The sequence below is a fragment of the Stenella coeruleoalba genome (genome assembly GCF_951394435.1).
Source record: "Stenella coeruleoalba genome assembly, chromosome: 5".
Classification (NCBI taxonomy): domain Eukaryota; kingdom Metazoa; phylum Chordata; class Mammalia; order Artiodactyla; family Delphinidae; genus Stenella; species Stenella coeruleoalba.
Genome location: NC_137150.1, coordinates 137,564,001 through 137,580,907, shown reverse-complemented (window position 1 = coordinate 137,580,907; position 16,907 = coordinate 137,564,001). Strand labels below are relative to the sequence as shown.

Sequence of the window (16,907 nt, the reverse complement as noted above, 5' to 3'; positions counted from 1 at the left end):
GCTTATTAACTTTTTAAAAGTCTTTTTTCTTTCTCTTCTTTAGTTTGCATAACTCTACTGATATATATTCAAGTTCACCTACACTTTTCTTTTCATTTCCATTCTGCTATTCAACCTAGCTAGTAAAATTTAAAATTTCAGATATTTTATTTTTCAGTTTCAAAATTTCAACTTGGTCCTCATTTATATATTTCATATCTCTGGTAAGTTTTCTTATTTTTTTCATTCATTGCATTGTATTTTCTCTACCTTACTGAGCATAGTTTTAACAACTGTCATTTTAGGGTTGACCTCTGTTACTTGTCAGATTTTCCTGATTTTTTGTATGTCATTTAATTTTGGATTGTATCCTAAACATTGTCAAAGTCATGTTGTAGATAATCTGAATTCTGTTCCTTCTTATAATGTGTGCTAATGTTTTTCTTTTAGCAGGCAATCAACTTGGTCAGAGTTAAACTTCAAAGTTGATCTCACCTGTGGTTATGTCATAGCTGTGTTCTCAGTTTGGACTTTGTAGTCTGCCCCATGTGTGTATGTCTCAGTGGTCACCCACAGACTTTTCTAGAGTGTATGTACAGAATTAAGGATTCCCATTCTGTGCTTTTTCCTTTCTTTGATTCTCCCACCCTCCAGTAGTCCTGGTTGCCCTGGGCACCTATCCTTCTCTCCTGAGCCAGAAAACTGATGACTTTCCATTGAAGTTTTAGCTGACCTATGACACACCACAACTGCAATTGTCCTTAGGGCAAGGCTAGAAAGATGGGAACTTCCCCCATGCTTGCTGCTTCCTATGAGTTTCAACTCTCAAAACTTTACTTGCTTCTATTCACTCTATAGAGTCCTTGGGTAGTTGATTTTATATATTTTTTTCCAGTGTATGTAGCTGTTATCTGTGGGAGGGTAGGTAAGTTTGTTACAAGTAACAGAGCCATTATTTGTGGATTTTCTATTGCATTGATTTCTGTTTTGTTTATAATACTTCCTTCCTTCCATTTATTTTGGATTCAACTTACTCTTTATTTTTCTTTTTTCCTTCTTGAGGCTGGAACATAAGTCATTGATTTTAGGCTTTTCTTCTTCTCTAAAATAAACACCTGAGACTGTAAATTTTTCTTTGAGCACTCTTACTGATCTTTATTTAAAATTTTGATAGTTTGTCCACTATTGATTTTTTTGGCCTTAATTTGATTTAAAAAAATATTGCTTCAAAATATGGTTTTGATTACTTAGTTTTTTTTTTAGCACCCCTTACATTTTTCCCCTGAGGCAAATGTCTCATTATCTCACCTCACCCCACCTCAGTCTCATTAGAAGAATCAGTGTTAAATCACCTACCTAAGTGAGCCAGTAATAATAGTTGAGGATGTTTGAAGATACAGTGCAAAGGAAAGGCATAACAAGGGAGGAGATTATTAGGAGCCACATGAAGGAGAGCCATGATTCCCATGTTAGTCTTTATTCTGAAGCATAAGGTTTTGAGCAAGGGAGTCATATGATCAGATTTTTATATGATCCATGTTAGAATGCCAACTCTGTGTACAGTGTGATGGCGTGGAAGGGAGAAAGACTAGAGGCAGTTTCGGCCAGAAACTTTCAAAACACAGATTAGAGATGACAGTGACCTGAGCTAAGGAGGAACAATTAGAATGAAAGTGAAGAAACTGACTTGAGACTCATTTCAGGGGTGGTGTGGACAGGGATGGGTGATGCTTTAGATACTGGTGGTGAGGTAGCAGGAGAAGACAAGGGTGTGTCTCAGGTTTCCTGCGCTGGAGGAGGAGCTGGTCTGGGGAGGATAACAATGTGTAAGAACATTGTTCACAGAGCAACATGGTGCTACCTGATTCTGTATAATGGTGCAAGTGTGAGCCCACACCAGGCATACCTCAGCGTGTGAACTGGCAATGGCTGCAGAGCTGCCTCAGTGAAGCACGTCTTGGTCAAAGGAAGGGTTTTTAGTAATCTTTATAGTAGGAGACACAAAATGCCCCAAAATGACAGACACAGAATTATGAAATGCATTTAAAAGTCAAATACTTTCAAGTTTTGGGAAATCAGCAAGCTCTTTGTGGATAGCAGTTGGGAGGGGAAGCCCAGTATATGATTAACTTGTAGAGGCTAAAACTAGCCTCTGACTATTTGAAAGCCAGGTTTAAAAGTCTTCCGGTGTACGAAAATTGTGGAGAGAACATCCAAGGAAGAAAACACTTTGTTTTCTATGCGGAGAACCAAAAACCCTCTCAGCGGTGTCTAAGAGCATCCTCAATGAAGCATCTCCTGGAAATTTGCTCTGTCTCTCCATTCTGCAGAACTGGGAGACCCAGGACAATTACCATCACCAATGTGAACACCTTGTCTCTTCCAGGGAGAAGAATGGGAGGAGACCTGAGTGTAGACAAGCCAGTGATGAATTGGAAAGGAAAGAATAGTGTTATAGGTTGAATTGTGTCCCCTCAAAAAGACACGAGGAAGTCCTAATTCCCAGTGCCTTGGAATGTGACCTTATTTGGAAATAAGGTCTTTACAAAGGTAATAAAAATGAACGCATTAAATGGTCCCTAATCTAGTATAACTTTTGTCCTTATAAAAAAGCAAAATTTGAACACAGAGACAGACAGAGAGGACAGGCAATGTGAAGACCCAGGGAGAAGACCATGGGAAGATGGAGGCAGAGATTAGAGTGATGCAGCCACAAGGCAAGGAGCATCTGGGGCTCCCAGAAGATGGAGGAGGCCAGGAAGGATCCTACCCTACAGGTTTCAGAGGGAGAACCGCCCTGCCTACATTGATTTCAGACTTCTTGACTCCAGAATAGTGAGACAATAAATTTCCTTTGTTCTAAACCACCAAATTTGTGTAATGTGTTACAGCAGCCCTAGGGAAAGAGTACAAATAGCATGGCTCTTCAGGGAATCAGCTTTTATCTCCTAATACAATAAATGTTGCCAAATCGATATTAATGTGGAGACCACAACACTCTAAGGACCTGGCGTGGTAATCAGGCGACTGTTAATGTGTCTAATTTGGCTGGATAAGAATTAAGTGAAGAAAGGAACCACTTTATCTGATGATGAACCACAAACCTATGGCTCTGAGGATGGGCTTGCTTCCTGCCCTCCAACCTCTGCCTTGGAGAGCACTGAGGCTTGAGCTGTGGTTTTCAGCTCAGATTCCTACTCAGGGGAAATGAAGGTGCTCTGGGCCATTGGCTCCTCACTCAATCCACCTTACCCCAGGTCCTGTTCTCCTTGAACCCTTCTTCCCAATATTTTACCCAGTTCCACTCCTGTCATGGTCAGCCTATTTACGCCTGAGTTCCAGACTTAGTTTTTGCCCCAGAAATAAGGTTTTGTCTGTTTCCCTTCTTCACTGACTTCTCCTAGGAACAGGTTCTGCCCCTGATTTGGCCGCATTGGGTTTGGGTCCCGAAACTTCACTCTCTTGATCTCCACTCTTTGTGGTGGGTTCATTGACCATGTCTCTCTCCTTGGCCCCTTCCTTTACTCATCTGCCCATGAAAGGGGAGATTTGCAGTCCTGTCTCCCCAAGCATCAGGACCCATCTGTCAGGATCTCCCTCTACAGTCAGCTTCCAGGGACTCCCTTGTGTGTTTGCCCTGTGTTTCTAGCTTTTCTTGGCTCCTGGGTCCTGATCTTGCCTGCTTAGCCCTGGTCATTATTATAGCAGTGACTGTGTGTGCTGGGACCACTCACTTGTCCCCACTAGGCCCCCTACACTCAGGATCAAATTCCAGCATGCTCTGTTGGTTCTGTAGTGTTTGCTCATCTCTATAAAACTCTCTTTGTCTCTCCATAAGCCAAGATCTTAAAATGATTACCTCTCTTAGAGTTTCTCTGAAGAGCCCAGTATAAATTCTTGCAGATCAGGTTTTCAGAGATCAGTAAAACAATCATTGGAAACTTACCACTCCATCTGTATTGGCAGCACACTGGCAAATCCCTTACTATTTGCATTGCTGCTCTTCAGTATTAATTCAGTACCCAGGGGTCAGGTCTATGGCAACATAGCAACTCAACCGTGGTTTGTTTTCACTTGACAAAAACACACGAGAGCTGAACAGCAGCTGCTTTGTTCCAAGAACATCAACCACCAAATCCACTAGGCTACTTTGGATGCTCTGTGGAATGGCCCATCCAGGAGTCAGGAGAGAGCTTGCGTAGGGAGACGGGCTTTCACTTTGGTCAGTCCTGGGTTTTACTCCTGGTTCTGTCACTTCCTAACTATGTGACTTTGGACAAGTTACTTAACTTTTCTGAGCCTCAGTTTTACCATGTATAAAATAGGGATCCTGACAATGCTTACCTGTTTCAGGGAGATACAACTGGATCATAATGGATGTAAGGAACTTCAAACTAAACTGGGTGCGTACACTTGACCACTGAGACTCTCCTTTGGGATTTCTTAATTTTGGGTCACCCCTATGTCTATTTTTTGGCCAAATGTTCATCTCTACATAGATAAACAGCAGGGCTGTAGATTTTGTTTAAATCTTAGTGAGCAGCCTTCATTTCTTCTGCTCTTTTCTTTCAGCTGATTGATTCATATCACTTCTACCTTCTGAATACTTATCCCGTGTGCTCAGCCCCTGAATAACAGACTCCTGGCAGCATGCAAAGCCTCCGTGTAATTCTTCCAGGCTCCCAGCCTCATCTTTTCCCTGGGTGACCTACTCTGTCATCACTTAGCTCTGATTTTGACCCATCACATGTAGAAATCAGTTCCACGGTGAGATTCCCATGTTGTAAATTTAGGGGATGGAACATTAGACCGGAAGGGAGAGACCTGAATCACCGTACTCACTTGCTGGGTCACACTGAGTGAGACACTGAACCTCAGTGAGCAGTAGGGTCTTCTGTAAAGTATAGGAATGAAACATATCCTACTTCCTTTGTTGGGTATAAAATAGACCATTAAATGTTTTGAAGTTGCTTAAAGCATTAAGAACCCTACAAGTGTGGGTATTGTTTGCTCTCTGCAAATCCAGGGTGTGACCAGAAGTCCTGGGACTTGCTTGCATGCACGTGTGTGTGTGTGTGTGTGTGTGTGTGTGTTGCTTGTATGAGTAGAAAAGGCATGTTGCAACAGGACACGCTACAACATACGCCCCATGTAGCAGGTCAGCCAGATTCATGGTGTGGGTGTGGGTTAGGAAAAGCACACGTTGTTCTGTGTTGGTGTAGAACTGTGTGTCTGTTGTTTATAGCAGACTTATGGCAGATCTTTAAATCACATGCAGATCTTTAAACCATATGTAAACAGAGTTTTTGACATACTCAATAGAGGCAAACCAAGAAAGATACAAAAAAAAAAAAACGGCCCTAGGGACCAGTGAAACACATTTGGGACATTCAAATATATTACATGCTCAGCACTATAGTGGAAGTGTTAAATTCAAGTAAAAGGATAGAAAGTTTGGGGAAAAAAAACCTCAAACAAGCTAATAGTTTCTGGAAAGAATATGGACTTTTGCATGAAAAATTAAACGATAAAACTTGTTTATCTGATTTTTTTAAACATCTTTATTGGAGTATAACTGCTTTAAAACAGTATGTTAGTTTCTGCTGTATAACAAAGTGAATCAGCTATACATATACATATATCCCCGTATCTCCTCCCTCTTGCGTCTCCCTCCCACCCTCCCTATCCCACTCCTCTAGGTGGTCACAAAGCACCGAGCTGATCTCCCTGTGCTATGCGGCTGCTTCCCACTAGCTATCTATTTTACATTTGGTAGTGTATATATGTCCATGCCACTCTCTCACTTTGTCCCAGCTTACCTGTCCCCCTCCCCATGTCCTCAAGTCCATTCTCTATGTCTGCATCTTTATTCCTGTCCTGCCTCTAGGTTCTTCAGAACCTTTTTTTTTTTTTAAGATTCCATATATATGTGTTAGCATATGGTATTTGTTTTTCTCTTTCTGACTTACTTCACTCTGTATGACAGACTCTAGGTCCATCCACCTCACTACAAAAAACTCAATTTCATTTCTTTTTATGGCTGAGTAATATTCCATTGTATATATGTGCCACATCTTCTTTATCCATTCATCTGTTGATGAACACTTAGGTTGCTTCCATGTCCTGGCTATTGTAAATAGAGCTGCAATGAACATTGTGGTACATGACTCTTTACCCTGAGAAAACCATAATATCTGACTTTTTGAAGGCAGGTGAATGAAATCAAGGATTTCTGAGAAATTATGGCTGCCAGGATGCTCTGTTTCCTGCCCAGAACCAAAGCTTCCCATGCTGCTGTGACAAAGTCCCATATATTCACTGCCCCAAAGACATGGTGTGGTAGAGTCAAAGCTATTTCACGTCTCGGCCAAGGTCACCCCCCAAGGGCAAGCAGATGCGGGGAGATAATGGAGTAGAAAATAATATGTGTCTGAGAAATTTCATGCAAATTAAAATTAATAAAATGTATCCCAACTGACGAGCCTCATTACTGTGTCTCAGATTACTGTGCACTTTCTGGAAAACATTTTGGCTTTTTTGCCAAAACAACATCCTGCATTTTGACTTCCTACCATATGCACCAGCCTTTTATATTTCCACCTGTCACATTCTCAGAGAACCTAGTCTTGCCACCACTGAGAATATCGCAATGAATGAGCCAGGATTCCAAAAGAGCAGGTTCCAAAAGAGGCACCTGTAGAGGGTTTGGAGCTTTGGTGGCTACTCTGTTGTATGCCTGTATGTGGTATTCCCGCAGGAGGACAGCGATATGGGTGCATATCTCTGCAGTGTGGATCTTATATAGCTGTGTTGCTTTGTAGTCACACCCATACTGATGCATTTAAGGCTTATATAATTATGTGTTTTATTTCTTTTCATCTGTCAAAGTAAAAGAGCAATGGAATGCAAGGGACTTTGGTAAGGAATAAGGTGCTGAAAGGATGCTGTTAAACTGTTAACTTGATCGTTAATCATTGACTAAAATAAAATGAGCAAGTAGAGCATCACGGCACAAGAAAGAGAAGAAGCGGGAATTTCATTTCTTTGATTAGAAAAGAAACAAAATACATTCCTTTAGACATTGGTAGAAAATACCATCTCAACAAGGACCTAGTCGTCCCCAAATTATTGTAGTTACCATCATTGGAAGAGGCTGTGTCAAATGAGTTTATCTCTGAGGTCTCTAAGAAACTAGTAATTCCCTGCCCATCAGAGCACCAGCTGTAACATCATTACTCTTCCAGTGAAATGAGAAGAAACTCAAGACTATAAAAGTAGTTTTATTGTATTTGCTATTGTTTCACAGATGAGAATGATTCCATATATATATAAAAAAAAGGGTGATGGAGATACATATGAAACAAGAAATGGTTTGACAAATAGCGGAATGAATTCATAGAACATAAAAGGACCTATTTAAAGCTGATTGGTCATAGCATGATTGGGTTCAGTAGTGACCAAGTACACACACCTCAGTTAGTTTGAGATTTCTAACATGCACCAAGTAGTAGCTCAACCTTGAGAAACAGGAGTCACTACTATGCTATGGTAAATTTAAGCCTAAGACTAGTTTAAAAATCAGAGGAAAACAAGGACACGCCTCTTGCGGCATGGTGTAGTGATCAGATGGAGTGCTATATATAGCAAGAGAGCAAGGCATGATGGAGATTTTGGTAAATGCAGTCTGCCAGTATTTACGAAAAGTAGAACTGTTTGCTTGTAAAATCTCATGTCATTTGGGATTTCCATCTTCATAACATTCCCGTGAATTTCATTAAGTGGTATTTTGGAGTGGGTCCTTTTGAAATGGAGATGACTGTTTACCAAAGCATTCTTTTTCATAACTTACAATGCTATGATACCCTACAGAAATAATTCTTCAAAAATAGATCCAAGTTGGCTGTCATCCTGCCTTCCCCTCCTGACTGCTGTTGAATATTTTGTGTCAGCACACAAACACAGCTTCCTCTCATGATCTGGAAGTTTGTTTTTGTAAAAAGTCCCTGATACAGTCATACTTCCTGTAATGATGTGATTTAATACAACGTCCTTACTCTTAAGATTTGATTGCAGATGGAAGAACATGGTTACATTATAGTAAATGAAAAAAAAAAATCATTCCTTTGAATTCCTCTCCAATCACGTTCTTGGAAGTTCTTTACTTTTTCAGCAATATTAAGGGCATTGGCAATAATAACAATCATAGGAATAATAAGCTAAGAGGTCATATTTCTTAGCTCGGAATCAACAACTTCTGATGTTTTTTGAGAATGGGTACTATGTAATCAATTGTAGTAGCTCCCTTGGAGTCTACTTTTGAGTAGGTTCTACCTCTAACTTCAATATTTTTGAGGGGTGAAATTGGATATCTTAAGTTGTTGCGAAGGCCTGGATACTAGATAAGATTTGGCCTTGAGTGAAGATAAGATCACAGTTAAGTACATCATAAGGCTGGAGCTGCTAAACAAAACACTTGGTGATGGGCTTTTAGGTTGATGCCTTCATCTTTGGTTTTGCTCATCCCGTGCTGGTTAGGAATACAAAGCCATCAGCCTGATTCTCCAACAGAGGTTGGGAGTCAGGGCTCCTGTACATCACGTGGAGGAAGAGTTAGAGCCCATTGTTCCTGGCTCTTCTGTGACAGGCTCAAAGGATGTGCATGGAATCTACCAAAGTCCCCTGTGTTTGGCTGAAATTTACTTTTACTATATATATGTCCTTTATCTACATATATGACATCTTCGGCATTTATACTCATATGCCAATTATGTGCTTCGACTTCCATAATCAATTCTTGTAATTTTATTAGGAATTAACTATCCACTCAAATCAACAGGTTTTTCTTTTCTTTCTTTTTTCTTTTTAAGATGTTGGGGGGTAGGAGTTTATTAATTAATTAATTAATTTTTGCTATGCTGCATCATCGTTTCTGTGCAAGGGCTTTCTCTAGTTGTGGCAAGCAGGGGCCACTCTTCATCGCGATGCCCGGACCTCTCACTATGGTGGCCTCTCTTGTTGCGGAGCACAGGCTCCAGACGCGCAGGCTCAGTAGTTGTGGCTCACGGGCCTAGTTGCTCCGCAGCATGTGGGATCCTCCCAGACCAGGGCTCGAACCCATGTCCCCTGCATTAGCAGGCAGATTCTCAACCACTGCACCGCCAGGGAAGCCCCAACAGGTTTTTCTTGGTCTTCTATTTTTACATACGAGCAACATACTAACTGAAAGATAAAAGTTCCTATCCTCGGTTTTTAGGCATCTAAATGTCCACAAATTACTAATTTGGATTGATTGATTATTTTTAACCCACAGACTTATTTGACTTGCTAGAATGGATGGCAAAGATGAAGAATAATCAACCAAGGACATGTCAAGTTGAAAAGAAAATTGAGTCTAACAGGAGAACTGACAGAAGATGAAGATGAAGTGACATAACTGGAGCTTTATTTCTGACTCATGTTTTTTTTTTTCAGTAAATATCTAGTAGAAAAACTTTGGGAAAAAGTGGGGCTTAATACATCAGTGTTTCTTAAAGGCTAGGAAAATTGCTACCCCTGGGAAGCCAGAAGGATATGATGACACAGTCTGTTGTAATGTGAGACTGAATGACCCATATTTCCCCTGCAATGAAGTTCTTTTCCACTGGTAGAAGTCTTTTTATGTGGAAGTCTAGTTGATCACCTATTAGCTTTTATTTTTACATGTTTCTCCCTGCCTTTCTTACTTTGAAGACAAAGACTTTGTTTCAGATTTCTTAAAAAAAAATCAAAATGACACAACGACAATAAAAAAGTCTACCAACAAATAGTAATACCTCAAGAAATTAAGCAGCTCCTTTATTCTTTAAAATTCCAGTTGAATTCTAATTATACCATTTCATTACAAATTTATACTCTGGAGACTCAAACTCTGCTCATACGTTACCTCACTCTGAGAGCAGAAACTGCTCATTGCTACCCAGAGACCCAAGGATTGGTTGGCAGCTCATCCTGATTACAGATAAACTGAAATCCACAAAAGGCAAAACGTGTGTAGTTAGTCAATTAGGAGTGAAATGTTAAGTTTAGACCTTCAGGGGTAAGTCTTCCCAGGGGAAGAAAATTAAGGGCACCTTGGACCTATGCAGAGTCCAATGCTGAAATTTGAGTGTACACTATAGAACTTGGAAATCAAGACTTGAAATGCTAATATCTTTCATTTGAAAAAAAATCCCATCCCAGAAAGCGATTATAAAATAACCTGCATTCAAAACTAGTTATTTCTAATATTTAACAGTAAAAGTCTAGCAAGAATGAAAGCCAAGATTGAGAGGCTGGAAGTCTTTGTTATGCCACATGGTTGGATGTCTGACCGTTTGACCACAGAGACCAAATACAGAACCAAGCCCGAAGATGAGGTGGCCCTTTACTAAGCTACCAGTGCAAAGGCCTCGTGACTTCCTTGTTTTTCTTTTCTCTTTTCTTCTTTCTCCAGATGATGTCTGAGTACAGAGGATCCAAGCAAGGGAGAAAGAAGCATATTGCAGTAGAAGTGTCCCTTTTTTTTTTTAATCTGTCAATTTACATTTTGATGGGATTGAAATCAGTCAATTAAAACTGAAAATTTAATTCAAAGAAAAATCAGACAAAATAGTTGTTTAAATGCATCTAAATACCTGACTCACTCATTCATGGCACTTTTTACTTTTAACCTCTAATTTTAGGTTTCTGGAATCTCATCTCTGGGCCGTAATTTCCTGTTAAGTGGGAAAGAGAAACAAAGATGGCTTGTCGTGAGGATCAATGAGTGAATCTCTGCTATGCTGTCTGGGGCCATTGGCTACCGGGTGCCATGTCAGTACAATGTATTTTATCACTTAAATAAGACATGATTTGCCGATTACACTGATTTGCTGCTTGTTACGTTGTGGTTTCTCAGATGGAACATGACATTTTTGAATGGCTGCACTGAGAAGGCCTCATGCATTGGAAATATGTCAAAATGCAAAAAAGATTTTTGGGTCAAAATCCTCCGTTAGCTTGACAATTGTTAGTTGGGTGTTGAGCATGAATCTGTTTCAGTCAGATTCATGCCCAGATGTAATCAAACAATTTTGCCTGAATCCTTTTGTTAGCATGTTAACACGAGAGGATTTTGTACAGAGTAATAATAAGTACGTGTGCCTAGAAAATGCTAAGTTTCAAACCAGAAGCAACTTTAGAGCTATTTATGGAATATTTTGTTATAATATGATTTATTGACTTGTACAAGTATTGGATTTTAAGACGCTACATATTTATTTTGTGTGTAGTGCAATAGATCAGATGATTGAGTCTTCCAAATTTGGCTGAAATAGGTATGCAAAATGAACATACAGTAAGATTTCTCAATCTTATGTTACATCATTGTACCATATACAATAGAAGTATGCAAGATTCTTAATTTTGATCACATTCAAATTAGCACTGATGTAAATACTGTGAAAAAACGTAAGAAACGTAGTGCAAGAGAAAAACTGTAAACATACCAGGGCATTATTTTCCTGTCAATGTTACCACATTATACAATTAAAAAAGGTTTAATAACTAAAACGACTAATATCTAACTACATTAATGTGATTTTTAAAAATTAATTAATTAATTATATTTTGGCTGTGTTGGGTCTTCGTTGCTGCACGTGGACCTTCTCTAGTTGCGGTGAGCAGGGGCTACTCTTCTCTGCAGTGCCTGGGCTTCTCATTGCGGTGGCTTCACTTTGTTGCGTAGCATGGCCTCTAGGCGTGCGGACTCTAGAGCCCAGGCTCAGTAGTTGTGGCTTTGTTTCTCCACAGCATGTGTGATCTTCCCGGACTAGGGCTCGAACCCATGTGCCCTGCATTGGCAGGTGGGTTCTTAACCACTGCGCCACCAAGGAAGTCCTAATGTGATTTTTTAAAAAGAGAATGAAGATCTAAAACAACCTGCCATAAAATGATCAACAGAAAAAGAAAAAAACTTCCTGAAAAATTGAAGACAATAACTTCCTGTGCACGGAGATTGTATTTTAAACTTTTTTTTTTTGGCGGTACGCGGGCCTCTCACTGTTGTGGCCTCTCCCGTTGCGGAGCACAGGCTCCGGACGCGCAGGCTCAGAGGCCATGGCTCACGGGCCCAGCCGCTCCGCAGCATGTGGGATCCTCCCGGACCGGGGCACGAACCCGTGTCCCCTGCATCGGCAGGCGGACTCTCAACCACTGCACCACCAGGGAAGCCCTGTATTTTAAACTTTTAACCCCATGATTTTTACAGCTGCATTAAAGGTTCAGCTCTGGGTCAGAGGTTTTAGCCACATTTTCTGTTTAATGGAAGAAGACTTGAAATGTGGGAACATCATGATATGACACCATTTCACAGATAATCTGAATCCAGATTACTTGCCCCAGTGTTCCCATTCTTATAGAACAAAATATACACGAGCACACTTGCCCAGGACTTGCTCTCTTAATCACAAATGTCTTCGTGGATAATTTCCACAGTTGTGATGGAAGAGCCAGGACGAGCACGCCTCTGTGTGTGTGCGTGCATGCGGTGTGCGCGCTCCCAGGTCAGGTCAGTGTATCCATATATGTGGGCTCGTGTGTACATCCATGCCGTGTCTACACACTCAAAGTCACATTCTTCTTGAGTGAATGTACAAATCTGTCCTGGTTTGAATGAAATGAGAATTCACCTTTTGCACATTTAGCCAATCCTAGCCCATTTATTCTCTGCCCCAAATAAACGCTCTAAATTCTGCCAAAATCCAGACGTTACCGGTGTAACACTGAGTTGTATGAGATTTGTTTCAATACTGAGGGCATCCTTTACATGTTATCAGAGTATCAAATTTTGTTCCTGCTTCAAGGAATCGTCTGTGTTTGAATTCCTTATCCTCAGCTCCACCTGTTCTTCGGAGTCCCATCCAACCTCACGGACTGGACTTCAATATAGGAGCACATTTCTGATTGTTATGGAGCTGAATGTTTCTTTTGTGTTCACTGTAATCAACAAGCATGCACTTAGCTTGAGAGAGACAGCCATTATTCTCAACAGTCTTATTCTGTTCTTGAAATACCTGTGGCAGTTCCTTTGCGGACAAGGTATTTTAATAAGGAATGAAATCACTGAAAGGAATATGTGTCCATAATAAAGAACGGGGGATGTGGGACCCACAGAGTCCCCTGGCTTCAGAAAGTTACTTCGAAAACATTGTCCAGAGTGAAGTTTTAAAACTTTCATTTTTACGTGAATGACTTGTGGGTCCTGTTAAGATACAGCCTTGGATTCTCTAAGTCCAGCTGGAGCGAAATTACTAATAAGCTCCTGGATGCTGTTGATACTGCTGGTCTGTGAACCCATTTTGAATAGAAAGGGGCTAGTACATTCCAACCAAAACAAATTAGTGTGAACAATCACATCAGCTCCATCTATACATGTATTCACAACGATGCATTCCTGATTTGATCAATTTCACTCTGTACAATTACATTCACCGAAAAAGGTAAAAACAGAATTATCCTATTTTGTGAGTACAGAGTCCCTTTGCCCCTTTTTATGTATTACCAGATAGCCTTCATTATAAATACCTTTTTCTCTGCTTGAAAAAATGAGTGTGTTTTAGAGCAATGATATAAGTGGGTACTGAACCACGTTTCAGCTCTCGGCCATCTCCTTTTTGATACTTGGATTGAATAAATACATTTTATTATAGCTGACATCCTTGTATGGAAATGCATTTCCTTTCAATACCAGCATTGTGAAATATCCGTCCATCCAGATTGTTTCAAGTAGCCTCCACCAAGTTCTTTGAAATGCAGCCCCCTTTTAGAAAATTTGAATTTGGGGAGTTTGCATCACACAAAGCATTTAAAAAGGGAACCCTCCCAGATGTGGAATGCTTGTTTAGACACCAGATCAAAGGAACAGGTCTGTACATCTGTGCAGTTTTTCAGAGTGCGTCCACACATTTTTGTTTTCCCGGTGACCTCTGGGTTTGAAGGGAGCTCAGATGTGGAAGCAGCTCAGAGTTAAGTCGAGGCGACACCACTGCCGTCAGACGTTGCTCTGTTGCAACAAAAGCGTTCTCAGCTCTCTTTCCCTCTGATCTTCCTGCCTGTACTTCTCCTCAAGTTTCTGCTTCTCAGAATCCGTGCAGTAAAAGGTGCAATCTGAGCTCTTCCGGATCTGTTCGAACTGACTGAAATCAGCCACGTACTTGCCGGTTTTTGAGAGAGAAACCACAGGCACAAACTCAAAACCCCAGTAGATCTCCTCTGGGATGTAAGAGGTGCGGCTCTGGCAGACAGCGCTGGTGGACTCCACCGTGGCGTTCAGGAGAACCACCAGCTCAAACTCCTTCTGCTTAAGGTTTTGGGGGGTGAGATCTCTCAGGGGGCTCGTCTCATCCAGCACGTGGTAGAATGTCATGGGCAAGATGAGGAAGGGGCTCTCGGAAGAGGAGTCCACGTGGAATTTGACGGTGGCCTGGTTGAGGAGGATTCGCTCCCCCTCCTTGGTGACGTGGGTCTGGAGGAGCTTTCCCGAGAGCTGGCACTGAATCAGGAGACTCTTCCTCATGTTGGCCACCTGGATCACCAAGCACAGCTTCCCGTTCTGCTTGGTGATGACGGCACAGTGGCTGAACTTGATGGTCTCTGCCCGCTTTTTGGGTCTCGCAATTTTGGCCAGGAAGGTGCCCGTGATGAAGATCTCAATCAAGGTGGTGATGACCAGCTGTGCCACCAAGAGGAAGATGGCATGAGGGCATTCCTCCGTGATGGAACGGACTCCATAGCCGATGGTTGTCTGGGATTCCAGGGAAAAGAGAAATGCCCCCGTGAGGGAGTCCACCTTCATGATGCAGGGGGTGTGATTTGAAGTGTGCTCCCTGGGTTCTAAGTCCCCATGAATGAAGGCAATGGCATAGTAGATCACACCAAAAAGGAACCAGGTCATCACGAACGTGGCAGCAAACAGGGTGAGCTTGTATCTCCACTTCATGTCGATGACGGTGGTCCACAAGTCTTGGAGGTAGAGCAAGTATATGCCATCCACTTTGTCGATTCTCACGTTGCTGTGCCCACTCTTGGACATGACTCGGGGTCTGCTGGCCTTGAGGCCAGCTCCAGCCGTGTGCTTCACCAGGGTAGCCCTGGCCATACTGATGTTAATCCGTTCCATGGTCAGGCCTTGGGACCACCTAAGGAAATGACAAAGAGAGACGTTCCATTGTTGTCACATGAGGTAGAATGCCCAGAAAACAGAAACAGGATAATCATGTGAGATAAGTACGAATGTACATGGACGTTTATAAGAAAGGATAATTCTGAGGGCAAGATGAATCACTGGGTACTTGAGGATGGCAGTAGGAGGGAGTGAAGAGCACAGACTGAAGACAGGGAAGCCTGGGTTAAATGTTGCCTCTCCCACTTATTTGCTGTGAGACCTGGGCTAAGCTATTTAACCTTTCTGGATCTCAAATCTCTAATATGTGAAATATAGAAATAAAGTCTACTTCTCAGGGTTCTTGTGATAGTTGAATGAGATAATGGCTATAAAGTGCCAAAACAGAGATTCACACTCAAAAAAATGATGCTAATCTTCTCTTTGTGATATCACACTCACAAGAATCCATCCCACGGAGTATTATGATTATTTATGTATATTCAGCTCTTACGGATTTCCAAGTATAGAAAATTTAAAAATAAGTTGACTGAGCATAGGGCTAGTACTGATATAATTAAAATGCACCATCCATAAGATACGTCTTGATACAGCAATGGGAAATGTTAATACAAATTTTAAAACCGTGTGTAGTATTCATAAACATTTTTAAAAAGCTACCATTTGCATGACATTCCCTGTAGTAGCAATTCATTTTCCCCCTAGTCCAATGAATAATTGGGAATCCATGACCTGTCCTAGTTCTTGATTACAATGGAAAAGAGCAAGTTATCAAACAACTAAAAACAAACATAGAGTGAATAATTAAGCTTTATTAACGGCTTGATCAATATGCTCGTTATTCTCAGAAAAGTGTTATCAATATAGAATATTAGGTGTGACATTTAGGTATGGTGCAAAAATTTGGCCTTACTTCTTTTGAGCTAAGTAGAACCAGCATAGGAATCTATTTTAAAGAGCCAATGAACAAGTAAATAAGTACAGGCATCCAACATTGTAGCAGAACAGACTTACCTAGAAGAAGCACTAGGCTCCCACACTGAGCCCTGGGCAATGCTCTGCCCTCCGTTTACAGATAGGGACAAGCTGGGTATGAGGCCACACAGCATCTTATAGTACCTGCCTGGCGACTGACATAAATTACCCCTACATTCCTTGAAAAACATAATGTGAGCGATTATAGGGCAATTCTACCTGGTTGGTATGTTTTTTCCACCTCATTGGCATTTTAAGAATAATAATAAAAAAATTTCTCCCTTTAAAAAGGAACTGGTATAGGGTGGTCTGTGATTCACGCAATAATCTCTGCTGTTGGAGCAGTGTTATCTCAATAGAAGTTTCTAAAGTAATCCTTTGGGCAAATCCCTTCAAGGCATCTGAAACTGTATCCATTATAGGATAACACCTGTTGAGGATGCAGTAAATCTGTTGGGCTTTTTAATTTTCCTGTTATGTTATTAAGAGTGTGTCATTTACTGACTGACCCTTGAAATGTTTTTTTTTTTTTTCCTCAGAAAGGAGAGTCACCGTTTCATTTTCTTTGCAAAGAAGGGCCCTAAGTTATTCAGAATTTATTTTACTTGTTGAAGCCTATTCCATTTATTTGGGTATCAATTTAGATGTAAAGTACAGGATATAATTTAGCGGGGGCTTCATCAGACCCTTTATGCAGCACTTCTCAGTAATCAAGAGGAAAGCGACCACAATGAAAGCTTGAAAAGGTTAATGCCCTGCTGGCATGCCCAGATGT

At 41.0% G+C, this 16,907-nt stretch overlaps 1 protein-coding gene across 1 annotated transcript; it reads right to left on the bottom strand.

Moving 5' to 3' along the window:
* Positions 1-14,026: 14,026 nt before the first annotated feature.
* Positions 14,027-15,154, bottom strand: KCNJ15 (potassium inwardly rectifying channel subfamily J member 15; the record flags this gene model as incomplete). The annotated part of the gene is made up of 1 exon (XM_079922855.1): positions 14,027-15,154. One exon carries the CDS (start codon positions 15,152-15,154, stop codon positions 14,027-14,029), a length of 1,128 nt encoding a protein of 375 aa, XP_079778981.1.
* Positions 15,155-16,907: the final 1,753 nt, after the last annotated feature.